Source organism: Pygoscelis adeliae, unplaced genomic scaffold (assembly GCF_000699105.1).
Source record: "Pygoscelis adeliae isolate BGI_AS28 unplaced genomic scaffold, ASM69910v1 Scaffold63, whole genome shotgun sequence".
NCBI lineage: Eukaryota > Metazoa > Chordata > Aves > Sphenisciformes > Spheniscidae > Pygoscelis > Pygoscelis adeliae.
The window spans coordinates 3971220-3996960 of record NW_008824414.1 but is presented as its reverse complement, the minus strand read 5'-3'; the positions used below and the strand labels follow the sequence as shown (position 1 = coordinate 3996960).

The 25741-nt window shown below is 38.5% G+C and overlaps 1 protein-coding gene across 2 annotated transcripts in view; it reads left to right on the top strand.

Annotated features, from left to right (window-relative positions):
* Positions 1–23710, top strand: part of TOX3 (TOX high mobility group box family member 3) — an 80259-nt gene extending 56549 nt beyond the window's left edge. For both annotated transcript variants that reach the window (XM_009320785.1, XM_009320786.1), the window contains exons 4-7: positions 14103–14372; positions 15752–15979; positions 17345–17425; positions 20184–23710. In XM_009320785.1, coding sequence (XP_009319060.1) covers positions 14103–14372; positions 15752–15979; positions 17345–17425; positions 20184–20903 — 1299 coding nt within the window. In that variant the 3' untranslated portion in view covers positions 20904–23710. The remainder of the gene's footprint in view (positions 1–14102; positions 14373–15751; positions 15980–17344; positions 17426–20183) is intronic.
* Positions 23711–25741: the final 2031 nt, after the last annotated feature.

Here is a 25741-nt window from a genome sequence, read left to right as displayed (position 1 = left end):
ATGACATGCTCTTACTCAGTTCCCTAAGGCAGTTGGCAAATGGTTAAGGGTTTAATATTGGTGGATTCAGGAAGATAAACGTGGTTGTTAATGTACAGCGCAATGCTATACTGTGTGTGAACAGATCTCTTGTGAAGAAGCAGTCAGGCTTTATAAACACAGAATTTTAATTTTGGGAATGGGCTTGGAAGCCCATATCCATTGGCATCATGTGCATCCCAAGTGCTGCTAAAGTTCAAAAATGTGTTATACAGTTGACACTGGCATCAAGAGTTGAAAGACCACTGTGTTGGCCAGGGTGAACTACAGCATTTAGAAGGAATTGCTTGCCTGTATTTCAAGTATAGGATCCACATCTGACAGCCATCAGGATATTTTGAAAGTGCGGTATTGAGAGTAGCTTAGAAAGGGAGCCAGACACAATATGCCAGCAGTAAAAACCCATATATTACCCTATATTCTGTATATTCCATGGGCTAAATCTTTATAAATGGAAATGGATTTTTTTTTTTTTTAACTCATAATAGAAGTCATGGGGATGTATTACCTTGACCATCCTCAGAAATGCAGGGCCATAAAAAGACTTTGTTCCGTCCAGTGCTCTCGTGGACCATGGAGGCTGGGGCAGGTTGGGCCTGTTCTGTTCCTGGGCTGTTTCCGAGCCCTCCGGAATGGGGAAGGACGAGCCGGGTGTGGGGAAGGGCTGAGTGACAGGGACTGTTAGGGTAATTCCAGTGATAATTTCTGTTAATTAGAACAATAAAAAAAAAAAAGAAAATACTCTCTGCACACTGTATGGCTGTGATCTCAGTGGGAGGGTATACGGGGCAGTTTCCGCTTGCTTGTTGTAGTTCCCTTTCAGCTTCGGGGGATCTCCCTGCTTGGGTTTCTCTAAGCTTTGTGCAGTAACGCTCATACTCGCAGTGATGAGACACAGCTGTGAGTCAGTTTATCACAGTTAGCATTTTAAATTCAGCAGTTACAATTAGAATTAGTTTCTGTATTGCATGTTGAAGACAGAGCGAATGTTTAGCTTGAACAGATATTTTACATCAACTATATTTTTTCTGATTAGCTGTTTTATATAGGACCTTTTGCTAAACTTGGTGTAGTGAAAATACAGATTTACTGCTGCACTGTAATAAAGGTCATCGTGTTGTCACGTTATGATTTCGTGTAAATCTTTTTTTCTTTTTTATTATTCTGGCAAGCAAAAACTAATTAAAGATTTACAAATCAACACGCAGCAAATATTTCTCTGGAATTCTGCAGGCTGCTGGCTTCGTTGCAAATTTTAATATTTCCTTGGAGGTCACGAAGAGTAGCTAGCACTAATACAGAATTAAACACAAACTGCTCAGTACTTAGGAGGTACAGAATTCAGTAATTCCATAGATACAAAGCAGGGACTGCCTAAAACAGGCCTTGAGGGATATACTTCTTTTCAGATCCCATTTTACATGGGATTTTGTATGCACTGGACATGTTGGGTGACTACTAAAGAAAGATCAGATTAATAAAACCTGAGAGTCAGGAATGTTATGCCTGAAAACTAAAGCAATGGAGTGTGTGTACACTGAATACAATGAAACTTGCTCAGAAATATGTAATAAATATCAAGGGCTGGATCAGCGTTGTGTTACGTGCATGAGTATCCCCTCAATGTTATCAAGTGGTTTGTAACCTGGTCCAGTTTTGCCTTTTAATTTTGCCTCCTTTCACTGAATGTGTTTCTTCCATGAGTAAATGCTGTCATCTTAACAGTTCCAACCAGAAGAGGCCTGCTGGTGAGATATCTCTTCTCTCACCTCTTCTTGCACTGGATGAGAGGCTTTACATCTTTTCCTTTTTTTCTAGACTGTGCAATGTAGAAATTAATGGCATGGTTTACATTGACTTCAGTGGTAAGAATTTGTTCCCATATAGGTCAAAGAGAAGATCTAGAGAAGCTCATGCCTTCTTATCCCAGTAGTCCAGTGGTATTTTCTAGGGTGATTGCCGGTTCAAAGCTGTGGGTTGGGAACTTGTGTGTAGTTTTGCTGCAGAGGATTGATGAGGAATTGCGTGATTTGATATGGAGGAGCCACATAGGGAGGTTCGTGTGTCAGACACTTCTCCACAACTGCTTGATTTGTTTTATGCTGTGAGATGGAGTGGCCCCTGCCATTGTATTTTAGTCAGTAGCCTTTTTCTCTTCTGCTCATAAATGCTGGGTAGCTTCGGGAAGTTTAAAAACGTTAACCAGAGGGTCCTTGCATAGGTTTCCCCTGAACTCACATGGCTCTCTTTAGTACTCAAATTTTCCAGCAGTTAATCTGTATTTCAAAAATAGAAAATGAAAACATTATATCCTATTTTATGTGAAAAATGTGCACTTTATTAAACTGGTAAATATTTATTAATAATATTAGAATTCATCTTTAAATTAGACATTTCATGAATTACCTTGCCTTGGAGCTATAAAAACTTTATTGCAGCAATAAAAAAAAAGTAAAGGAAGCATTTTGACTATGAAATTTCATTTCATGGTCAATTGAATTTACTATATCTGAAAGAACTAAAGATGGCGTTGTAAAATAATTATGATGTTCGTATACACTTACAGAACAATGTTCTTATCCAGCGATACTAGGATAGTCTTATTTAAAGGCTGTATTAATAGTGTATTGCTAATAACTAAAGCTTCTTTAGCTGAATACAAACTTAAATTATTTTAATATGAACTGCACTGAGTTTATTGGTTATCTTGTGAAGCATTAGAGAGCTTTACTGTAAGCAATATTTAATTTAGATAAATGTAGTCCTACCCTGTTGAAAAGTCCAGTCGAAGAATTTCACCTTGAAGAAATGTCATGAGATTTTAAATCGCAAATGTTGAAAAAATAAAATGGGCTTGGACAGAATTATGATTAATACTGTGTGTCTTTGGCTTTTTTCTATGTACTACCTGACATGTTCACCTATAAACTTGAATGCAGAATCGCAAGAGGCATGGTTAAAAATAGGTTATGTCAAGGTTTTCCTATGTCTCCCTTAGGGTATGGAGTTGGCTAGCTACCTCGTAATACTTCTGCAAGTATCACACATATTTCCCACAGGAAGACCCCCCCAAAAAATCATTCTCTTTTTAACATATTCTTTGTGTATTATTATATTGAAAACATCATTCACGGTGCAAGAAAGATATTTATTCTCAGCATAATTTATGGCCTAGCAATTATTAAAAGTTCATATTGATGAGTTAACAATTGTTCATACTGTGAAGGTATACATACTATGGAGAGAGCGACGATTTGTCACAATGCTGATTAACTTCATTATTGTTAGCAACAAACACAACACATTTATCTTAACAGCATTTTTCTACATTTAAAAACAGACAACAGCAACAAAAAGAGGAGATAAAATGGAGGCAGTTTGAATACTTTAATAATATGCAAATAAAATCCTGATGTTCAAAAATGAGTCACTGAAAAATGGAGCGTCGATGTACATCTGACTTCAAAGAACGCATGGATTTTACATGATGCAAAAATACATCCCTATAAATAATTGAATATAAATAAGTGGAAATCAACAGTGATATCCTCATTAAAAATCAACCCCCAATATTTTATATTAATGCTCTGTTTTCTGTTGAGCTGCCTATAGAAAAATTATTTTAATCTGCAAACTGTGGCAATTCTATAAAACTACAACTTGTGCTCCTGAGGGTTCCTTTTTTTAACACCTCTCTATAATCTGCCCAGCCTGCTGAGTAGCATTGACATCAGTAGTACATCAATTTCAGAAAGTGGATTATTTTTACTAGACAGCTATTGTGACATATTGGGTCAGTCATAAATGAAAGATATTCATGCAAGCATGCAATACTTGTAATGAAGTCTCACTCTGACCTTCTGTATGATTGATTCTGTAATTTAGTTTTCTCAGGCAGTGCCTGAAATGAAATGAAATCATGTTGAACAAGTTTTGAATACCCACAGTGCACCAGGAGAAGAAAAATCTGCAGCCCCAGAGGCTTGAGAGAGAGCAGCTGAGCGATTTATCTCCATGCTATTATAGCCTTTGCCAGCATTCAACATTTCTTTTTTTTTTTTTTTTTCTTATTTGGCTTAAGTACTTAATTCTGCAGGTAGCTGTAAATGGGAAAATAAAATGCTGTTCAGATTTAAAATGACAGGACAGGAGTATGTGCAGGGGACTGATAAAATATCTTGAATAGAACTGACCTTTCATGTAGCTGAAAGTTACTGGGGGATTCATCCTCATAATTACCATATAGATTATTTTTATTTCTTTCCTGCAATGAAACATTTCAGAGAGCAGTAGTGCTGATTGAATGAAAATTGAACTTGTTAACATTCTTTTCAGCTTAGCCTGTTGTACATAACAGAAGGTTAGCTTTGATGAATTTCAAAATTCTCTTTCTGATATCTAAGAAACAGACAGTAAAATAATTGTCTCTTTTCAGTCTGATTTTTTCTTTTATTCAAAAAAGTACAGATGTTACAAAAACAGACTGGTAATTTTACATATATTGCTCCCTATATTACTTATGCTGCTAGAGAAAATGTGTTTCCTATTTGATGAAGATTTGAGCCTGTTTATATTTTATAATTGTTGCAGTGCTGTCAGTGCATTCAGGATTCTGTACAGATAAGGCTAATTCATAGTGGAATATGCTTAGCTTTAATTACATTACTACTTAGGAGTGGCACTGTGCTCAAATCAAAGACGTGATGGTGACTATTGCTTTTATTTAAAGAAGAGACTTTTTAAATAAACAGCTCAATGATGTGGCTTTAAAGAGCTGAGTTGCAAAGATGAGCTTATTAAAGGCTGCATACAACAGAAATACTATTAATGTTTCAGAACAGTGCTGCCTTTTACTTAAAGGTCTAAATCTTTTTTAGTAATTTAAATTCCCAAATTACTAATTAACTTTAAATGAATGGATTAACAGAAGATTGCAAGGATAAAAGCTGAAAAAGTTGCATTAAAAGTGGCAAAAGACAGTGATTTCACTACTCACCTGACTGCGTGCCTCTAATTTATATGTTTAATTTTCCTTTACAAAGAAACTTATTTGTAAATCTCTCTTTTAATACCCAGTCTGTAATCTCCTATCTAGAGAGAATGGAGTAGGTTTTCAATTAATACAATGTTATAACAACATTGTTTAATGTGTTGCAGATGAAACAGTTATTTCATGGGTCATTAATGTGTTTAACGCCTGTAACGGTCTATTAAAACAAGCCCTTGTTATTGTTATGAACATGTTTATTGTCATCTTTAATACAAAACATACAACTAATTCCGGAAGGTTATAATCGTTCATTTATAAGGAGTAGCAACTATTCTTACTAGAAAGAGAGATTATCTTCAGAGTTTTCTTATATCTGTTTTTTTCTTTGATTGCTACAGTGGATTGCTAAACTCAAGTTTTAAGTCAGCAGTGTTAGTCTGGTTTGTGTTGGACTTTCCCAGCAGAAATGGTAGCTGTTGTTGCCACCATTTTTAATAATTTGTGGTACCAAGAAAAATTAATCTCAAAATTAAGTAATACCAAAGTAAATGATGCTCTGGTGGCACAGATCGGTGACATTTGGCCATATACAGAACCTTTCAAACGGTGGCAGACGCTTTGTAAAATTAGACCTTTCGGACTCAGTTGGGATTTTGCAGCTCCGGTGCCCGCTATCAGCTCAGCACTGTGACAGTCTGGTTTCTGCCCACAGATCTGAGCTGTGCGCTTTGCTGATGAACTTTCAAGTCTTTACAGAGTCATTTTTTTTGATCGGTGTGTAGTTAAATATTTTATTTTACGTCTAATGACGTAGTTGTGCATTTTTTAGTTACCTTTCAGAGAGCATGTGTGCACAGCTCGTGGGGCCTCGGGGGAAGGTGGACAATGGGCTGAACGCCCTGGAGGCAACAGACAGGAGTGGCTTCTGCACAGAAGCTACATGCTATGACTTTAACATGATATGAAGATGATGTACTAAATAATAGGGTTTTAATAGTGTGTAGATTTTCATGTCCTCAGTGACGTTGTAATATTCGGTGTGGATAATATAGTCACTTTTCTCAAAGACATGCACTTCCCTCCTTTCTTATCGATGCAGACACAATGGGCCATCTGTTAATGAGCTGCTGTGGTTGGAGAAGGAAACTTATTCTGGTGTTCTTTTCAAAAATACGCAACTCATCGTAATGGCAAGAGAGGACCTGTCCATAGGAAACAAAGTGGCAGCAGTTGCCAAAGACACCTATCTGGATAGCAAGTACTGCTGGTGCTAAAAAAAAAAATAACAAAAAAATGATGCAAGTACGTTATTACCTATTGAGATACATGAGGGACTTCCGCACGAAAGAAGAGATACAGGGTAACAGTGGCAGAACAGTCTGGGGAAAAAAGACTGCAACTATTTTATGTTAATAATGCTTAAATCAAGATCCATCAGCTCCAGAAAATATTGTGAGGTGCCATATGAATATGTGGAAAATGATACACCCTACTGGGAGAGCTGTCAGGAATTGGAGCGGAAGCTGAATCCCTGATATTCCTAAGAACTGAGCTCAGAAAGAACGCGGACGTATATGACCATGGACACCAGCTGTGCATTAAACCTGGGCCATGGCTTTAAACTATTCTGCCTCCTGAGTTTAAACTCTGAGATTAGGTGCTGCTTTCTTAAGCCAGCCAAATGAGGCAGATGCTGCAGCTGGTCTGGATGTGTTGTACCTGGCCAAAGGCTTTGTTGGGTCCAGCCACACTCATTCGTGGGTCACTTGAAAACTTCCTTTGAAATTACTGCTATTCTCTGCTGTTACCACCTGTGTTTCCCCTTGGACAACTTACCCAATACTCAGCTTCCACTTCAAGATCTCAAGCTATAAAGAAATGCTAAGTCTCTGTAGAGTTTAAATTATTCTGTGTTGTCAGGTAGCTGGAAAAAAAAAATACCTGGCTCCGGTAATACAAAAGATAGAGACCTAATTTTCTGATTTGCTTTAAAAAACAACAAACAAACAAAGAAAACCCAAACAACCCCACCCCCCCAAAACCCAAAGAAAAGGTACCCCCCCGAACATAGCTACCAACACTTGTAGCAATTTTTAAACAAATAAATGCCATGTAACCCCCAAGTCTGTCCCCCCCAATTCCTTGCACAATTTTTGTTACCTTTGATAATGTTTGTTCGTTGTCATGCTTCCTTGCAGTCTCTCCCCACGTTGCTTACTGCATAATAAGGACCTTTGAAGTCTGCCTTTGATTTTGTAGCTGAAGCACCTGAAGCTGCAGAGGTTGTAACAAAACTAACAGCATTTATCTGACATTCTGGGACTTAATTTTAACTCTCCAGGGTTTGTTTGCAATGTGCCTTCGCTGTTTGCATACAGCAGACCTAAGCTTGTACTGCTAATTTGGAGAGAAGCTCCTCATGCCGACAGACTCATCAGATCAGAGCCCAGATCTGTGATCTGAGTCATGCATGTATTGTGATCATGCTGTTGGGTACCTTGTCCAAAAGGAGTGTGATTCAATATGCTTTAAAGTATGGTAGATGTTTGGGGAGAAGAGAGTGGAGAATCTGTTTTTAAATGCCTCTACAAAATGGTGTAAAAAACAAATTACAAAGAAGTTGTGACTTAGGCGATGCTAAAGCATCAGTAGCGGCCACTGTGGATGTGGAGGGGTGGAGGGCTATAACAAGCCTATGGTGCCATCCGTCTGCAACAGCCACCACGGCAGCCAAGAAGCATTAGCCCTTCAGCCCACTTTGGGCACTGCATGAGGAATCTGCGGGGTAACAGGAAAGTAAATGGGTAAGAACAAAAGTTCCCAAACAGCAAATGCTCCATGCTAGGGTGGTGGGGCATCTTGGGTAAGAATTATAAGCATTTCAGAGAAAAGTCTTTGCCTCTTAGGTTGGTAGTTGTGTGATTTTGGCCTAGCTGTGAGCTTTTAGTATTTCTTCACCATGTCATGCAGCATTTTGTTAGAGATAGCTGAGCATGCCGTGAGTGAGCTGGTACCAGTAGACGCCACAGAGCAGTGTTGCAGAGGGGCCTAGTCCTGGGACCGGGCGCAGTGTTGGTCTGGCAGGTGCCCAGCCTGGCTGGCCCTGTCCCTTGGCACCTTCTTGCTTGGAATCGCATCTCTGAGGTGGTGCTGCACTGCCTGGTGTCGGCGTGCTCCTGCTGCCTAATCCCCGAACGTGGTTCCATAGAAGAAATGGGTTTAACTTGTTACTTGGTGCCACTCTTGCCACCCCCTGTAACAGGTCAGGCTGTCTGCTCTGAAGGAGGCTCTGTGCTGCACAGGGGAGTATGAGGAACACCAGCCATGTGAGGGGTCACTGCAAACCCGGTTGCAGATCAGACCCCAAAGAAAAGCAAGGGACAGTAAATCAGAAAGATTCCAATAAAACATGTTAAACTAACTTGGAGGTTGCAGGCATATAAGAAAATTCCATCATATAGCAGGAGGTTAATTTCTAGAGACATCTGAGATTGCCAGAACAAAAGGAGATAGTTACTCAGTCTTGAGGAATAAATCAGTGGGCCCTCATGTTTGTTGTTTTGGGTTTGGGTTTTTTTCTCCTCTTCATGCCCCTTCTTCTCTGGCTTATGTGCTCTGCGTGAACAGAAGCAAGTAATTTCTGATGTAGTGGGACTGGGGGAGCACACAGACCAAGGAACTGCGTATTCTTCATGTTCTTCAGGCAGCAGAATGTGTGTAAGCCTCCTGTCACCAACCGGTCTTTTAGATCCAGCTGCAGACGTAATTTTTTTCTGAACCAACATGTGCTGTTTGTTGTAGCCTTTATTTGGGAATTAAATTAGGTAAGGTTTATTTTTCTACAGAGACATGAAGTAAAACATGGGAGTTTTCTCCTTGCCAGAGAAAAGAAGCAGCTGCTTGTAGCGGATCTTCTGATAGCCGCAGTTTGACAGATCTATTACTGATGGCAGTATCTGAGGAGGGGAGAGGAAGGACACTTCTTCAGTGGTGGCAGTACCAAGTGCAACTGTTTTGTATTCTATTAAGTAAGGATTTAATCTCTGACAGAGAAAAGCATCCCGTTAGTTTGATTTGTTTTGATTGGGAGGGAATTCCAATCTTGTAAAAATTCAGATTAATGGATTATTTTATCTATGCTTTACTTGTGGACAAAAAGAGTCTTGAGGATTTCTTTTGGAGGTATGCTGACTTGCCCGAAAGTAAAGGGAGTAATTTATAGACAGGGACAACTGAGGATTTCACTCTTTGCATTGCAGTGCGTTTGCTTCAACTTAAATATATCCTTTAAAATATTGCATCAGCTTATATTACATTGACAGTGACGGATTCCTAAGGCAATAGGATATATAATGTTTTAAGTTAATGTCTGAAACCAGGATGCAGTAAGCATAACCATAAATGTTTCGTTTTTCATAGTTATTTTTGTTGGCAGATTTCTCACTTTCCTTAAAAAACTACTCATGCAGTATAGGGTCAGATCCCAGCCCTACATCTTCCTGTAGGCACTTCCATGGGCTCAGTCCTGACATGGCTGGAAAGAGTCTTACTGGAGGTGTTGCCTATTTAAATGATTGAAGGCTGTAGACATTGATTTTAATCAAGACTTCAATATTACTCAAAATGATCTAAAAAGTAATTTCCCAGTTATATTTTTAAATATCATGTTGAATGTTCCTAGAGATTAAAATTATATCACGGTAGAAATCCAGGATAAAACTACTGTATGTAAATGATTCTCAAAATGCAGGGTAAGTGGAAATTAGGGCATCTCTCAATGTAATGGCTGGATGCATTTATCTGTCAAAATAAGTACTAGCTGTATTACTAGCTGTATTGACTACTGCATGCTTAAGGAGTTGATAACAGAAGAACGAACTATCTTTTGTTACGTTAATTTTTCCCTTAGTACTCAATGGTATGTTTCACTTTCGTTGGCTCACGAACAGTAATTGTTGAAAAACGCCTTTGATAATACTGTATAAATTAAAGCATGGGAGTTCACACATTCCTTTTTTTTAAGTTTTATTACTCTGTTGTTTGCTTTCCAGTGGCTGTTGAGGAATTGATATTTTATCAATTTTTGAGAACTTACACTTTTACAAATCAAAGTAAAATAAGCTATATATTTGGCATATGCTGGGAGACGTGTCCTTTAGCAGAATGACTAAATATGACTTCTTTGGCATGACTGTCTAAATAGATTAGAATAGTTGAGAGTAGGATAGTTTGATGGACGGATATCCTTATGGTTCCTTTGATGAGGCCTTCTATGCATCAAATGCTGAATGTTTTTATAACGTGTGCTGTTGGAGCTGTGCTTTCTGTGGTGACAGAAAGCCAGTGTGCCTAGATATAGCCACCATAAAGTTGTTTTGAGAAGGGGGAAACATTTTGGACCATATTTTGCTTTTTTTTATCCATGTGTATAATTGAAGAGACCAGAGAGGTGGCTGGCGTTCGCCTCAGTAAATGTCTCTATACCTTAGGTTTTTGGTAGCACTCCTGTAGGATAACAACAGAGAGATCTGAGACAAAGTCATTTCAGTCTGCAGAGGAATCACACAAGTTATTTCTCTTTGGTTTTCCATTTCACACATTATATCCTTGTTTGATTGTCATGCTGAGTAAACCAGTGGTTGAGTTTTGCCTGATTTGTGTTAAAATCACCGAGTTTTGCCTAGCTTCAATCCAAGACTGCAAAGCAGATCAGGCTCAATCAAAACTTGATTCTGTCCGCTTGAGAATTTTTGTCAGAACTTATCTCTCATTTTTGCATAAAGTTACCAAAATCCTGAATGCTCATAATACTTGCGTATCACTTTTACTTCTGGTTAAGTTTATATAAAAGAGCTTGTGATATTCTCTAAACTTTTCACAGTATTCTCAGTGGATTATTTTGAATACATGAGCTTTTCAATTTTCATGTAGTAATGTAATTAGGATGTCATGTGGATGTTTTAGTGCACTTGTATTGCCATGCGTGCTCCTGATAGATGATGATTGTCATTGTTAAACATTTCTTTGATAATCATTTCGTGCACAATGAAATGCTACCGATCCTTCTGGTTTAGTATTGGTCTTTGTAGTGTAAGGAAAAAAAATAGGAGTTAAGATAACTAATGGAAATTCTGTTTTCTTGATTATAGATTCCTCCTTAGAGGATTTTGTTTGCTCAGGAGCTATATACAAATGCTGTGGACTTTAATGTTGCTATTGACTAGCTCCCCTACCTTCTTGCTACTTGCCAAACCACAGTACAAAGATAAAAAATGGTTTATGCTTCCTTGTCTGAAAGCTCTTCTATAGGTACCATAGGTTGTTGAGGCCCACAACACTGTACCACAAAATAAAAAATGAAATTCCCATTCCTTTCTTTGTGGTTTTTTTTTAATATTGATTAGCCATATAACGTAAATTCAAAGTGCAGAAAATATATTGTTTGTCGTTATCATATGCACATACGATGTTAATGATAAGAGATTGGAAATGATATAAAGTATTTTCTTTTATATAATGTCTTATCTGTTCAGTGCTAGATAGCCAGTTACAAAATATTGTTGTTTCTACTTCTAGCTTTTACTGAAGTTTTTAAGATTAAAAAAAAGCTTAAAAAAATAGGAAAAGATACAGAAAAGAAAAACTGGAATTAAATAAGTGGATGTAAAAAACCACTTTTTTTCTGACGCATCAAATAGCGTCAGAAAAAGGGACAGTTAAGAATTCATGGGCTTGTGTATAAAATTAGATTCTGGGTCAGTGCAAGTCAAGAGAATTTAGTCTCAATAAAATCATAGATGCAACTGAAATGACAAGATTTGGAGTAAATGGTTTGTAACCCATGTCATTGCATTTTGTTGCCTTGGTGTAAAGGCAGAAAGGCCTGTATTGTGTAACAGTAAAGAGAGAACAAAAGCTAGCCTTTTAGGTGCAGAACACCTCCACGAAAGTACTGCCTGCAAAATAATGAAGAAAGTTAGTTTCTATGAGAGAAGGTCATTCTGATGATCTCCACCTTTGCTTTACCAGCAGAGTTTTTCTTCATGCAATAATGTCTGTAAACTAAAATGAATGGAGTAATATGCAGAAAGTAATATCCTTTTACAAAGGACTTTGAATGACTTCCAGATGCCACTGCCAATACAAGTCACAATCAAAATGACCCTATAGTTAACGGTAATAAATTTTCACAGAAAGGTGCCCTGAAGCAAATGGGTATTTCAGCCAATAAGTCTGATGGTTTGATCTTTCTGTATCAAGTGCTCCACTTTTGGCACATGCATTCATCTCTAAGGAACTACACTCCTTTACTGAAAATATTAAAAGAATTTAAGAAGTAGGAAAAGCAGCGTGGTGTGGTATGGATGATGGGCCAAGCTGTCAGTGGCTTGGAAAGCATGGGGAAAATGAGGGTGAGACCTAGTGTATAGGATCTGGATCATGAGCTTGTGGGGTTAACTTCATCTGTGCTGGATCCAGGTGCAACACTACATGTCCTTTTATGCTAAGAAGGATTTCTTTTTTCTGTATAGGCTTCAGCAGAAAGACACATGAATGCCAAATTCAGAATTAATATGATTTATTGCTATAGGGAAGCAGTGTGCTGCAGCACTTGTACGTAAGATGGATGAGGCAGGGTGTGCATCTTCGCTAACCCACTTATTGCTTCTTTGTACGGCTGCACTTGTCCCATCCAAGAAAAGGTTTTCAGGAGCTCAGAACCACTGCCTCTGTTGGGGGAAGTCTCGTAAACAGTAAGAGGAAAGTCACTGGGGCTAAACTTACCTCCATGCTGACACAGATTTTTGAAAACTGGTTTGGGCTTATCCACACTTAATAAGAGAGCACTGGGAAGGTCATACTCCATTGTGGAAGTCCGGTGGACTGTACGCTGGGCTCCCAGCGTTGCTGTTTTGTTCTGTGTCATTTCATTAAGGATCATTGCACCTGCTACTAATTGCGATGTAGGTTATTAATAATGAAAGAGTTTTCAGAATCTGATTTATTTCTCATGTTTCTGTCTGTTCAAACAATGACTATAGATTAATCAGGTTGCTGAATCAATTTGTGAGCTATTTATTCTCGTCACTTATTAACTGTTCTAAAAATCTTCTTTTCTGTTTAAATGTTCCTTCATTGTGTATTGATCTGTGTGTGGTTAAAAATAACAAAACTGAGTTGTGCATGGGCAGATTCCAGTTGACTTTACCTTCAGGGTCTCACTTCTTTTTATTTACAAGTGTGATGTGTTGTGCAGATGTAGAAGACGACGTAGTTTGTGCCCTCAAGAAACAGTAGAAACAAAACCATGCAAGCACTTGAGTTTCTGAGACATGAAGTAAAAGAAAAATAAAGTCGGTGATTGCTACATAGCTTGCTACTTCCACATGTGTTTGATTGTTGAATTAAAGAAAAAAATGTGTAGTTTTGTGTGGTACTTGCGAACAAGGATTTTTAGGAGTGATTAGGATTGCTCGAACGGTTCTCCAGCGTGCTGCAGTGCCTGCACTCGCGACCTGGCAGGGCAGTGTTCTTTGTTTAAAACAACTTTAAAATCCCACTCTCACAGGATTGTTTTATACCTACTACTGTTACTAGTAACAGCTAAGAATAATTCAGTGTCAGGATATGAAGATGCTTTTTTATATATATATGTGTGTGTGTGTGTGTGTGTGTGTATATATCCATCCCCTGGTTTTGTTTATGTTCTGCATTTGACAGCAGTTTGTGTCTTTTCAGTTGCAATGTTTTCCCTGAATCGTCAGTCGGCCTGTTTCCCTGTTGTTTATGTGGGTATTTCACACTGCATCAGGAAAAGAAATGTTTAAAAATGAGGAAGTGCAACTCTTATTCTACAAAAAACCCCACCCACAAGTTGGGGAGAAGTGAAGTCTGGGGCAAGTGTGGTAACGGTTGCTGCATTTAGTTTATTAAAAATGCATTTAATTCATTAAAAAGAAACAAAACAAACTGCAAGTTGACAGTGTCAGTTGTGTAAGCCTGTGAAAATAACTTACCTGATAACGCTATATGGTAACTGCTAATGACTAAATAATGTTTCAATCTCTTTTAGGATCAGAGTCACACACAAGTTTCCCAGTATCGCCAGGATCACTCTCTGATTATGAGATCTATTGTCCATATGACTGATGCCGCTCATTCGGGAATTATGCCTCCTTCTCAGCTAACCACCATTAACCAGTCTCAGCTAAGTGCGCAGCTGGGGCTAAATTTAGGAGGCACTAATTTGCCACACACTTCTCCCTCCCCTCCTGCAAGTAAATCAGCCACTCCTTCCCCATCCAGCTCTATAAATGAAGAAGATGCAGATGAATCAAACAGAGTAAGTTATTCCATGCACTGTAGTGAGTAAGCTTTACATGTCTACATGCTATATTTCCATGAATGTGGCAGTATCATCTCAGCTGCAGTGTGGTCATATAAAATACAAGCGTTACAGTATAGTGGAATGTAATTCATTTGCTGTTTAGCTCCTTTATTTAAGAAGTTTCCATAATACTTCCATAATAATAAACCTAAGAATATACATATATATATATATTTGGTTTAATACATTCATAATTAGTTCCAGATTTTATAGATCTGGTGAATCTCTTTACTCATCAACTTTGGACAGTTTTGTCATTTTGGTATTCTCTGGAGTCATATAAAACAGATGCATTTAGACAGAAATAAAATAAGCTTTCTTCTAACTGAAAGTTTAGTTAATTTACATTATGCTTTAAATAAATCTGTTATAAAAGGAAAGTTTTATCAACAAAATAAAGCACAAATGTTATTACAGCAGTCTATTTAAAGGGCCTAATTTAGACTGTTTCATGAAAGGTTTTCTCATTAAGTTAATGGAAATTGTGCATATGGAAAGATCATTGTACAGGATCCTCAAAATATCAAAGTAAAATGACTGTCATAGAGGTATATTTAGAGCCACTTTATCCCCTTGTTGCAATAATCTGTGCATAGTTCAACAAAAGCGGGTACAGGACACGAGGAGCACACAGGGACCAGTCATCTGTAATCCTGGGTGTGCTGCTCCGGGGGTTCCCCATCCCAGAGGTGAGAGGGAGACGTAGGCGCAGGGCCGGTGCCTGGCAATAACACAGAGCCTCCAGCGCTACCGCACAGGCACCTGACCCTGCACCAGGAGCGGTGGAGGTGGGTGGTGGACACAGTGGGTGTTCGGGGCAGGTGGACAGAAACTGCAGAGCTGCTACTGCTTTTTGCCTGAAGGGGGGGCTTTTTAACCCCTGACCCGTGTCGCAGTTGACAGTCTAAGTCTGGGAATCAGGAAATGCCTCCAAGCTCTTGTCTTTTGAGTCTCTACTGCTGAAATTATGTCTTAATGGAAAAACGTAGATTGCCTATTCAGAATATACTATAGATTAAATCTTAATTTTTTTTAACACAAATTAGCGTTGGGGTGTGCTTATTCAGGTCAAGCTTGTAGGATTTGACTCTCTGAGCCATGCTTACAATGAGTAGTAACTATTCATGCATTTAGTTCCGGTAGGTCTGATGAGATTAAGCTGAGACTAAGTACTATTTGGTAGGAGAAAGGCTTGCACAACAGGAGTCTCCAAAATGTTGCCGACATAGTAGCTTTTTCCATATATTATTAAGCCAGACTGTCAATAATTTTTCGGAATTAATCGGACTTATTTCATGCATATATGGATTGGTCTTGTTATTACTGTTTCTTAGGCTACTGGAGAAAAAAGAGCTGCCCCGGATTCTGGCAAGAAGCCCAAGACTCCAAAGAAGAAGAAAAAGAAAGATCCCAATGAGCCACAAAAGCCCGTGTCAGCATACGCCCTTTTCTTCAGGGATACGCAAGCTGCAATTAAAGGGCAGAACCCGAATGCTACATTTGGAGAGGTTTCAAAAATAGTGGCATCTATGTGGGACAGTTTAGGAGAAGAACAAAAACAGGTAAAAGATTGATGCAGGGTTGTCTCACAAGAAGTAAAATAGTAATCCTTGCAAAAAAATCCTCCTACCTCTGCTCTGAGTGGACCACGCTACTTGTGATGTAGCCCTCTTACTCTGTAGAGCTACACTGATTTTTGAACTTGCTGAAGACCGGGCATCTAAAAAGCATTTTGTTATAACAGCCAGTAGGTAGTATTAAATGGCTGTATTTATCTTTAAATTTTAAAAGGCAGTTTGTGAAAAAGCTCAGGTGATACTGTTCTAGAGTCCTGTTAAGACCATCTTTTGATGATTCCTATTTCAAAGCTCTTGTTTCCTATTAATCAGAAGTTAGGAGAGAAAAGGGGAAGGTACAGCACATTCACCATTTTCCTTTGATCTGCCTTATGAATTTGTTACAAAGCGTGTTGATTTCCAACCTTTGAAGCCAGTCCTCTGTGCCTCATTACAATGTCGTGTGTGAAATGTTATCTCCAGCTCAAACTTGGTACAGAATGATTAGTTCTCCTCTTCCTTGAGGGTTATTCTTCTTTCCATACATATGTAACTCCTACACATGGATTGAAGAGGGAAAAAAAAAATCCTTTGAGGCTGTTTGCCTGTTGATACTCCGTGCAGCTCCCAGTAACAGTTAACGGAAGCTGCGATGGAAGAGTAGATTCCCGTATAGGACACCTTCTGGCAAGATATGATTGATACTTGTTTGTGAAATACATTTGGAAACTTTTAGTCTGATCTAACAGGTGATGATGAATGTGATTTAAAGGTGAACTTTAAATTTACTGATGATTAAAAATGCAGATTAATTCATTTTTGCCTAACTGTTCTTGTTTAACTCAATGGGATTCTTTCATACTGGCTTTGGGGAAACTGAATTGTCCAAGCTCTATGAACTACCTTTTCTAAAGGCATAAAGACTTTTTTTATATGTAGTTCGAATATTTGTTTAAAAAAAAAAAAATCCATAGGCATTTTTTGCTATTTTATACTACTGCAGATACTTTTTAGCATCTGAAATACTCAGTGTTCTAATATCCCTGTTACTTAGAGTCATTAAAATACCATTTCCTGGGGAGGTAAAGTGCGCATAGGTAATCTTGTCAAACAGTTGGCGGCTCTAGCAGCTTTTTTTATTCACGATAAATCAACATAAATTGTGGTGCGAGTCCAGCAAGTAGACCTGAAAGTCTATAACCACCTGCAAGAACATTTAGAACTTTCAGGGAAGAAAAAGCACATCTAACAGTAGAGTGTTTTCAGGTTTTTTGGTCTGTGGTTTTTGTTTCTTTGCAAGTGATTTTGAGAGCGTTCTGGCAAAAACGTCTTAATAATTGAAGTTGGTGAAACTGTGGTCTTTTTTAATAGGTATATAAAAGAAAAACTGAAGCTGCCAAAAAAGAATACCTAAAGGCACTTGCTGCCTATAGAGCAAGCCTTGTTTCTAAGGTAAGCCTAATAATGCCTTCAATGTCATGCAAGTTAGCTTTTAGCAATGGTGTTTAAATAGGGGTGTGGGGATGTGGTGTTAGGCAGAATAACAGTAGAATCCTAGGATTTCTGTAATACAGCTCTACAAAATGTTGTGCTGCTGCTTGAACCCTGCTTAGTCTCTGCAAAAAAACATTCATCTCTCTAATGACACAGTAATGACTACCAAACAATAACTTTGTACATCTTCCTTTATCTACGGAGGCAAAATAATGCACTTCACTACAAAAGTAAAATTCAGTCATGAAAAATATACTGACCTTTTGACATTAACATTTGTAAGCTATTCGCAGAGTTTTGTTTTTCCTCGAGTGCTACTTCTCAAAAGACAGACTTGTTTTGCCTGGAGCCAGAGAGCAGTTATTGTATGGCAAAGCTTAAGTATTTCTTGCAGGTGAGAGGAAAAAAATGCATGGTGGCTCTGATTTTGGAGAGTCATAGAATCATAGAATAGTTTGGGTTGGAAGGGACCTCTAAAGGTCACCTAGTCCAACCCCCCTGCCGTGGGCAGGGACATCTTCAACTAGATCAGGCTGCTCAGAGCCCCGTCCAACCTGACCTGGAATGTTTCCAGGGATGGGGCATCCACCACCTCTCGGGGCAACCTGGGCCTGTGCTTCACCACCCTCAGAGTAAAACATTTCTTCCTTATATCTAGTCTAAACCTACCCCCCTTTAGTTTAAAGCCATTCCCCCTGGTCCTGTCGCAACAGGCCCTGCTAAAACGTTTGCCGCCATCTTTTTTATAAGCCCCCTTTAAGTACTGACAGGCTGCAATAAGGTCTCCCCGAAGCCTTCTCTTCTCTAGGCTGAACAACCCCAACTCTCTCAGCCTTTCTTCATGGGAGAGGCGTTCCACCCCCCTGATCATTTTCATGGCCCTCTTCTGGACCTGCTCCAACAGGTCCATGTCTTTCTTGTGCTGAGGGCTCCAAAGCTGGACGCAGTACTCCAGGTGGGGCCTCACCAGAGCAGAGTAGAGGGGCAGAAGCACCTCCCTCGACCTGCTGGCCTTACAAATGGACTAGCTGTTAGTGAGCCACATGGAGTATTTTAGCAGATCCCGAGTTACAATAAAACTTGTGAAGAAAACAAAGCCCTGCTGTCTTACTTGAGAATTTACCTTTTTAACTGGCAGCACTACACTGGTTGTAGATCTGTTGCATCTGAATACCATAACGGAAATATGCTTATGGCCAGCTAAAATATGGGTAAAAAATAATCAAGGTGGGTATTTCTCTAATAGTATTTCATAAAGATCAATTACAAAAATATCTTTGATCACAAGAAAGCAACAGAAGAAAGTGATGATATCTAACTCCTGAGAATACTTATTTGAATGTACAACTGCGGAGCATTAGTAAATCACACAGAAAGTTGTGTATTTTAATTAACACTTAGAAATACAACAGCAGAAATTAGACACATGCGTTCTTGAAAGCTGGAAGACGTCTTCTTGTGTTGAGAAGCTGTGTTTGTCTGTTGTCTCTAGGACTTAGATAGTATTCTCAAAGCCTTTAGTATCGCAATGCTAAGTTCAATGGCAGCTGGAATTGTAAATATCTTTGAGGGAATCTATTTTGTCATTCGTAAGTTCCCTTTTCAAAAACACTAGAAATCATATTTTCTCCCCAAATCCATGGGACCTGGTCTGCCGAGTAACTTGTGGGAAGACTGTGAGTGGAAATTACACTCTTAAGTCCAGAATTCATCTCCCTTAACTTAAGACATCCTTTCTGTAGCTTTTTTATCTGAGGTTGTAGCTGAGAGAAGGGATGGAATAGACACTTCTTCAGCATAATTTGACACATTCTGAAGTAAATGTCTAAAACATGTCAGTTAATTGTGCTGGTAGAGACTTTTTCTCTCCATTGTTGTTGTATAGGGATTCTAGGCAACTGTTCTACATGCCATGTACAATGCAGACGTGTAAAACTGAGAGACGAATCCTACCTTTGGTGCTTAAATATATCTAATTTAAATATACACAATATGTTTAAATATACCTAATAAAACTATGCCTTCAAAGGCACCAGAACACCTCATTTATTGCAATAGGCCTCTTTGGACTGTAGTTTTCCCACAGGTGTGTCTCATCAGAAACTTGCAGGACACTGGAAGTAGGCAGGATTCCCTAAGCAGGGCACCTCGCTGATGCAGCTGTACTGCTTCCAGAGTATTCAGCTGGGTGCCTCGACAATGTTCCCTTGGACTTTTGTCTGTTGTAGATACCTGGGACTCAATGCCTTAGATGCGAAGAACTGCAACAAGCAAATTAAAAAAGTAGTTTGAGAAGTTTCATTGTTTGTACACTACTCCTACGCCATGATAACTGCTGCGGGGGGATCTGCTTCTGCTCAGATTTGTCTCCCAAAGAACAGGGTTTTTTTGAAAACATGTAAATACAGAAAGTGTTAGGCCCTTTTTAGCTCTTTCAGCCACACAATGTACGTGACATCTGTGACTTTCTGGTGTTGAACAAGGGCACGAGTTAGTTTTTTTGTCCAAGAACTGGAGGTACCATACGCAGAGACAGATGAAGAGGTGCTGTAATGGATTGGTGGATCAGTGATCTTTTTCAGATTCTGATCGATCTTTTCTGATAGAAAACAAAAGATGAAAAAGTCTCCCTGAGTAGCTGTGACTTTCATTTCCATGTAAACAGTAACAATGTTTTTTCTGTTAAAAATACAATGAATTTCTTTTCCAAACACAGGCTGCTGCAGAATCTGCTGAGGCCCAGACAATTCGTTCTGTTCAGCAAACATTGGCATCCACAAATTTGTCTTCCTCCCTTATTCTGAATACTTCTCTTTCTCAACACGCCACAGTATCGGCATCTCCTCAAACTCTTCAACAGTCCCTTCCCAGAGCAATTGCTCCAAAACCTTTAACCATGAGACTGCCGATGAATCAGATTGTAGCTTCTGTTACCATTGCACCAAACATGCCAACAAACATTGCAGCTCCCTTGATAAGCTCTATGGGAACAAATATGGTGGCAACGCCATCTTCATCTCAAGTAAGTCCCTCAATGCAAAGCCAGCAGCACCAGCTACAACAGCTCCAGCAGCAACAGATGCAGCAGATGCAACAGCAGCAACTACATCAGCATCAAATGCATCAGCAAATACAACAACAAATGCAACAACAGCATTTTCAGCACCACATGCAACAACATTTGCAGCAGCAGCATCTTCAGCAGCAAATTAATCAACAGCAAATGCAACAGCAACTGCAGCACATACAGCTTCAGCAAATGCAGCATATGCAACACCAGTCACAGCCTTCTCCTCAGCAGCATTCTCCGGTAGCCTCTCAGATCACTTCTCCCATCCCCGCCATTGGGAGCCCTCAGCCAGCACCTCAGCAGCACCAGTCACAAATACAATCTCAGACACAGACTCAAGTATTATCACAGGTCAGTATTTTCTGAAGATAAATGATCTTGCAACATGGCTTTGTATTGATGGAGGGGGTAGGGGTAAACCATATTTGGCTGAAAACTGTAAATTGTTGATGGTAGTTATGCAGGGATGCATAACAGATCAAACGATCCTCTAAAGTGTCTATTAGATAGGCAATAAAGAACTACAATGTAGCTGTGTATCATCTTTTAGCTGACTATAAATCATTTTGTTTAAAAAAAAAAAAAAAAAAGCTGTGCTCTTTTTCATGTGATGCCTTTTTAATTTATTTAAGCTTTACCTACAATATGTGAATCAAATGGCCTAATAAATACCTGGACCTTATGACTGCAAAATGGCCTTTCAGAGTTATATTGTATAACCCTTCTTTCTCTAAAAGTGAATAATGCACTTCAAGGCAGTATGAACTCATGAAGCCCTTAAAGCACAGTTGTAACTACCTGTAAAATGAGGATTGGATTTCATACAATCATACTTGTATGACATGAGTTAGTTGATGGCATTTTTTGTCATGAAAAAATAGAGTAAATCACAGATTTTTGCCAAAGCTCTTAATTTTTTTCTCTCCTAAATGTCTTCAGAGAAACAAATGCAAGTAACTGAACTTAAATGTTTGACCCAACCTTTCACTTCATTTCTCCAAATAAACCTACCATAGTTTGTAAGAAAATATATATTGACATTTACCCTCTTACGTTAATTCCAATTACAGAACAAATGTGAATATTATATTCTGTGTCGAAGTGATGAGTTTCAGATTTAATACACTGTATTTTTAAAAGGGAAATGCACTTAAATAAAACTGTTGTTACAGAAAGCTAAGATGAAAAATGCAAGAGTTTTTAATACGCTGTAAAACCAGTAGAATATTTAAATGAAACTCCACAATCGAATAATCAATGTAAATATTTTCTTTAAAAGTTGTAAGTTTTCATATCATGTGTTGTAAAGTTTTCATAAATGAGGCTTTAATGTAAACACTGGTAACATGAATTATTAATTGCTACATTGCTTATTGTGTTTTTATGCTGTTTTATACTTTTTTATGAGTTATGATAGCAGCGATTAAGTTGTTTGTATTTTGCTTATCTAAAATAAATGCTTTTATCTTGCTATAGAATAAACACATTTCAGTAAAACCGATGGGCATAAGTCTTTGATACAGAACCAGAAATGTTTCCTTATGAAATCACTTTCTTGGAAAATTTATTTAACGTTTTGGATCTTTATTTTATCAAACATACTGGGGAAATAGGTTCCGATCGGAACTGAGTGTGCGCTCAGCTCTTCTATCCATAAAGACGCGTTGCTGAAGAGTCGCGTACAACTTCTCTGGGGTTTCCACGCCTTACTTCAGAGAGAGAAAGCAGGCGGTAGAGTTACAAAGCGTTCGTGGTACCCTGTGTTACATTTCTCCGCAGGAACAGGACAGCGAACCTGTCTCTCGGCAGTAGTGTTCAGAGATGCAAATAAGCACAAATTGTGGCTTTCTTTGCATCTTTGAGTTTCAGATGTAAACGCAGCTACTGCCATCCGTAAGCCCCTAAGTGACTGATCCCGAGTTGTCCGACTGATATTTTATCATAAAAGTAGGACATGATAGAGGAGGAGTGGAGAGGGCAGGTATTTCAAGTGAAGGATTTGGAAACATTCACATCCAATGCGTTGGCAGGATATTAGTGCTGTTTATACATTTTCACTCTTGACAGAGAGGAGAAATCCTTTCTTTTCTTCTTTCCCTTCTTTGCCTGCAATAGCTGTACTGCCCGTGCAGTCCGACCACTATCCCCAGTTGTCTTGCATGATTAATTACAGCATCTGTCCTGTCAGAAGCTATAATGAAGAGGTCTTGATAAAAATTGCAAATTACCACTGGCAACAATCTTAAACTGCTTATGATAAAATGAAAATTAAAACCAGCAAGCGTCAAACCTGAGCAGAATCCTAATCCTGTTTGAGGCGGTGTCCATGGCTACCACGCACAGGCCACAACTGAAAAATAATGGAATATAGATCCCCCAAAAGTTGCAGCCAGACTTGAGGGAAGAGGTACTATGCCGTGTGAGTTTATTAATAATGAATTCAGCTTTCAATATTTCATCATCCTCAGGTACTCTGTTTATTATGTACAAATATTGAACAGCAAGAGATTCTAATTATAAATTTATGGATTTCTTGGAGCAGAAAAAATCATGTTTAAATTGAAGCTTTTCATAATAGGTGTTAGTTGACAGCTACCCATGCTCATAATAGCCTTCGTATGATACCTAATAATGTCTGGGACGGCGGATGTTTATTCCAAGCGCGAGGAAGCCTGCCTGCATTAGAAATGGCACGGCAGAGGCTGCTTGGGAGAGTTTTTTTGTGTATGTCGGTTTTAACCAATGTTACATAACAAAGGGAACCATTTTATAGCCATTTTGAAACCTTTAGACAAATGTCTTCAGAAATAATTGCTAAACTGCATGTGACAGTAATTGCGTATTAGTTCTATAATTGTCATTTTGAAGACCTATGGAGTATCGTTGGAAAAATGTCACTAGTGATAAGAGTTAATTACAACTGAAGTCTGTTTTCAACTATTTGCAGCGAGAAGCAGGTGTTATTACACTCATTAAATGATTTCATAAATCCTGGGTTTTACCACATTTGATTAAGAGCTGCTGAACTACTGATGGTCAATTCAAGGAAAAATAGTTTTAATTACTGCAGCTAAAAAAAATTAATCATCAAGCAGGACTGTAGCTTTTAAATATCAAAAATTTGAATCTTGAAAAACTGAAGCATCCCCCTGCTTGCTACAAAATTATATTTTACATTACCCACAATAGCATATTGCAGAACATCTTGTGTTTCAAACTGTGCGAGTTGTTGTTCATATTCCCCAAGTCTAAGTGAATAACTTTGCTATCATAGGTCATAAATAAAACTGTTAATTTAAACCACTTAATATGCAATTTATACGGCAAAAATGCAGTACCCATATGATTTCAGTGTCATGCACGGTTTAAAGAATGTTTTCCTTCATATCATTTACAAGCACTTAACTGCTCCCTTCTTTTCCCGAGGTTTCAGATGCTTTATCACCCTGCTTAACCACATTCTACTTTCACATTAACCCAGGTTGACACATGATGAAAGAACATAAGGAGGTTTAATTTTTAGCTGACACAGGGTCATTAGTTTCTAACTTGGAGAACAAAGGCTTTAAATACCTCTATGCAACATAATCTCAATTTTATATTATCACCTGACCATTGTGGTTTGCAGGACAGATGGATTAAATATCTCAAGTTTAACCAGAAGTCTTGCACTGACTCTTTTCAATGGGGATTGGCTATTTGAATGGCTCCTTTTCCATTTCTCACTTCATGGACTGTTTTGCAGCACTGGACTTCATTCTAACCTTTCCCTCCCCCCTTTGTTTGGCTTTTGTTTTGCAACAGCTGTTATTATCGTTTTTGGTCAGCTGTGATTGCTGGAGGCAAAATAGGACCAGATGGTGTTTTGCTATGCATGAATGGCGAGTTAGAGGAGTTTAGATTGAATAGGCCAAGTTTGAATGGTGTCTATGCACCACCTGCCCTCTTCAGCAGCAGCATACACATCATAGGAGCATGATCTGTCTCAGACCTACTAGAATTGGATGGGAATGGAGAGAGTCTCGTTGGATTTTCTCCATATTTATTGATCTTCCATGCACTAACAGCATAATGCAGTACACAGTCAATTTGAGTTAATTGGATATGACACAGCATGTACATGTAATCTATCACTGTAGTCTCCTGGTACACTTTAGGTTTTGCTGCCACAAGAACATGCAGTATTAGCCTGCATTAATAGGCTAAGTGGATGGAAGTAAAACAGGATCATTGTAGGGCTTGACTTAATGAAATATACTGTAGTTTTAAAATGATACCCTTGAAACTGCCGGAGATGCAGTTAAATATGAACATTTTGGATTTGATAGACTGGACTGAGTATTTTGGCACAGAACAAAATATACCTCGTTCCCATACTTTTCTGAGAGGTTTGCCAGTGAAATTTAAATGACCAGTTGACTAAAAGCAGGGAGCAGTATCAGTAGCGATGAGCTGGTGCCGTTCAGAAAGGGGCGTGTGTTTATGTGGAGGAATCTACTTTGTAGCAGAAAGGATACGATATTAAGCAAATTCTGATTACTAGCCCCCCAAACACAGAAATTAAAATTAGGCACCTAAACTGGGTTTAGAGTAGCAAAGGGCTGCTTTGGTATCCTAAAACTGGTCATAGAGGTAGAATTTAAATGTTATAGAAATTTAGATCTGTTGTAGCCTCCGTTAAGGTTGACTGAAAGACATCGGGTATGCAAGAGTTGTGTCTGGACATTATGGAATAAAATACAAATAATGAACAAAATATATAACAATAACATATAGTACATAAATTACTTGAGTTGTTACAGCAATTGGATGTTTAAAAGCCTACTTACGTATGTAACTGGGGGTTGCGATCATGCTCTGCCTGAGTTGGCAGGAGCTGCTCACTTGGTGTCTTTGTCTGTGGTGTCAGGTAGCCGAGTGAGCTACTTTATTATGAAAATTGCATTCAGCTGAAAAAATGCTAAATGTTTTCAAGTGCCTGTGGGAAAAGCTAGGTTTGTATTAAAGGATTTGGTTCTTAAAGTCACCAAGAAGTTAATGCTTCTCAGGTGCATCCGAGGGAGAGAATTTTCGATTATAATACTAAAATCTTTCAGAAGAGAATGTATTGCTTTGAATGAGCTGTTCTGACACTTCAATAGGCTACGCTGGAGATTTATAACGTCCTCTGTTTACCTCAGTTAAAAAGTAGAAGTGGTATTTTA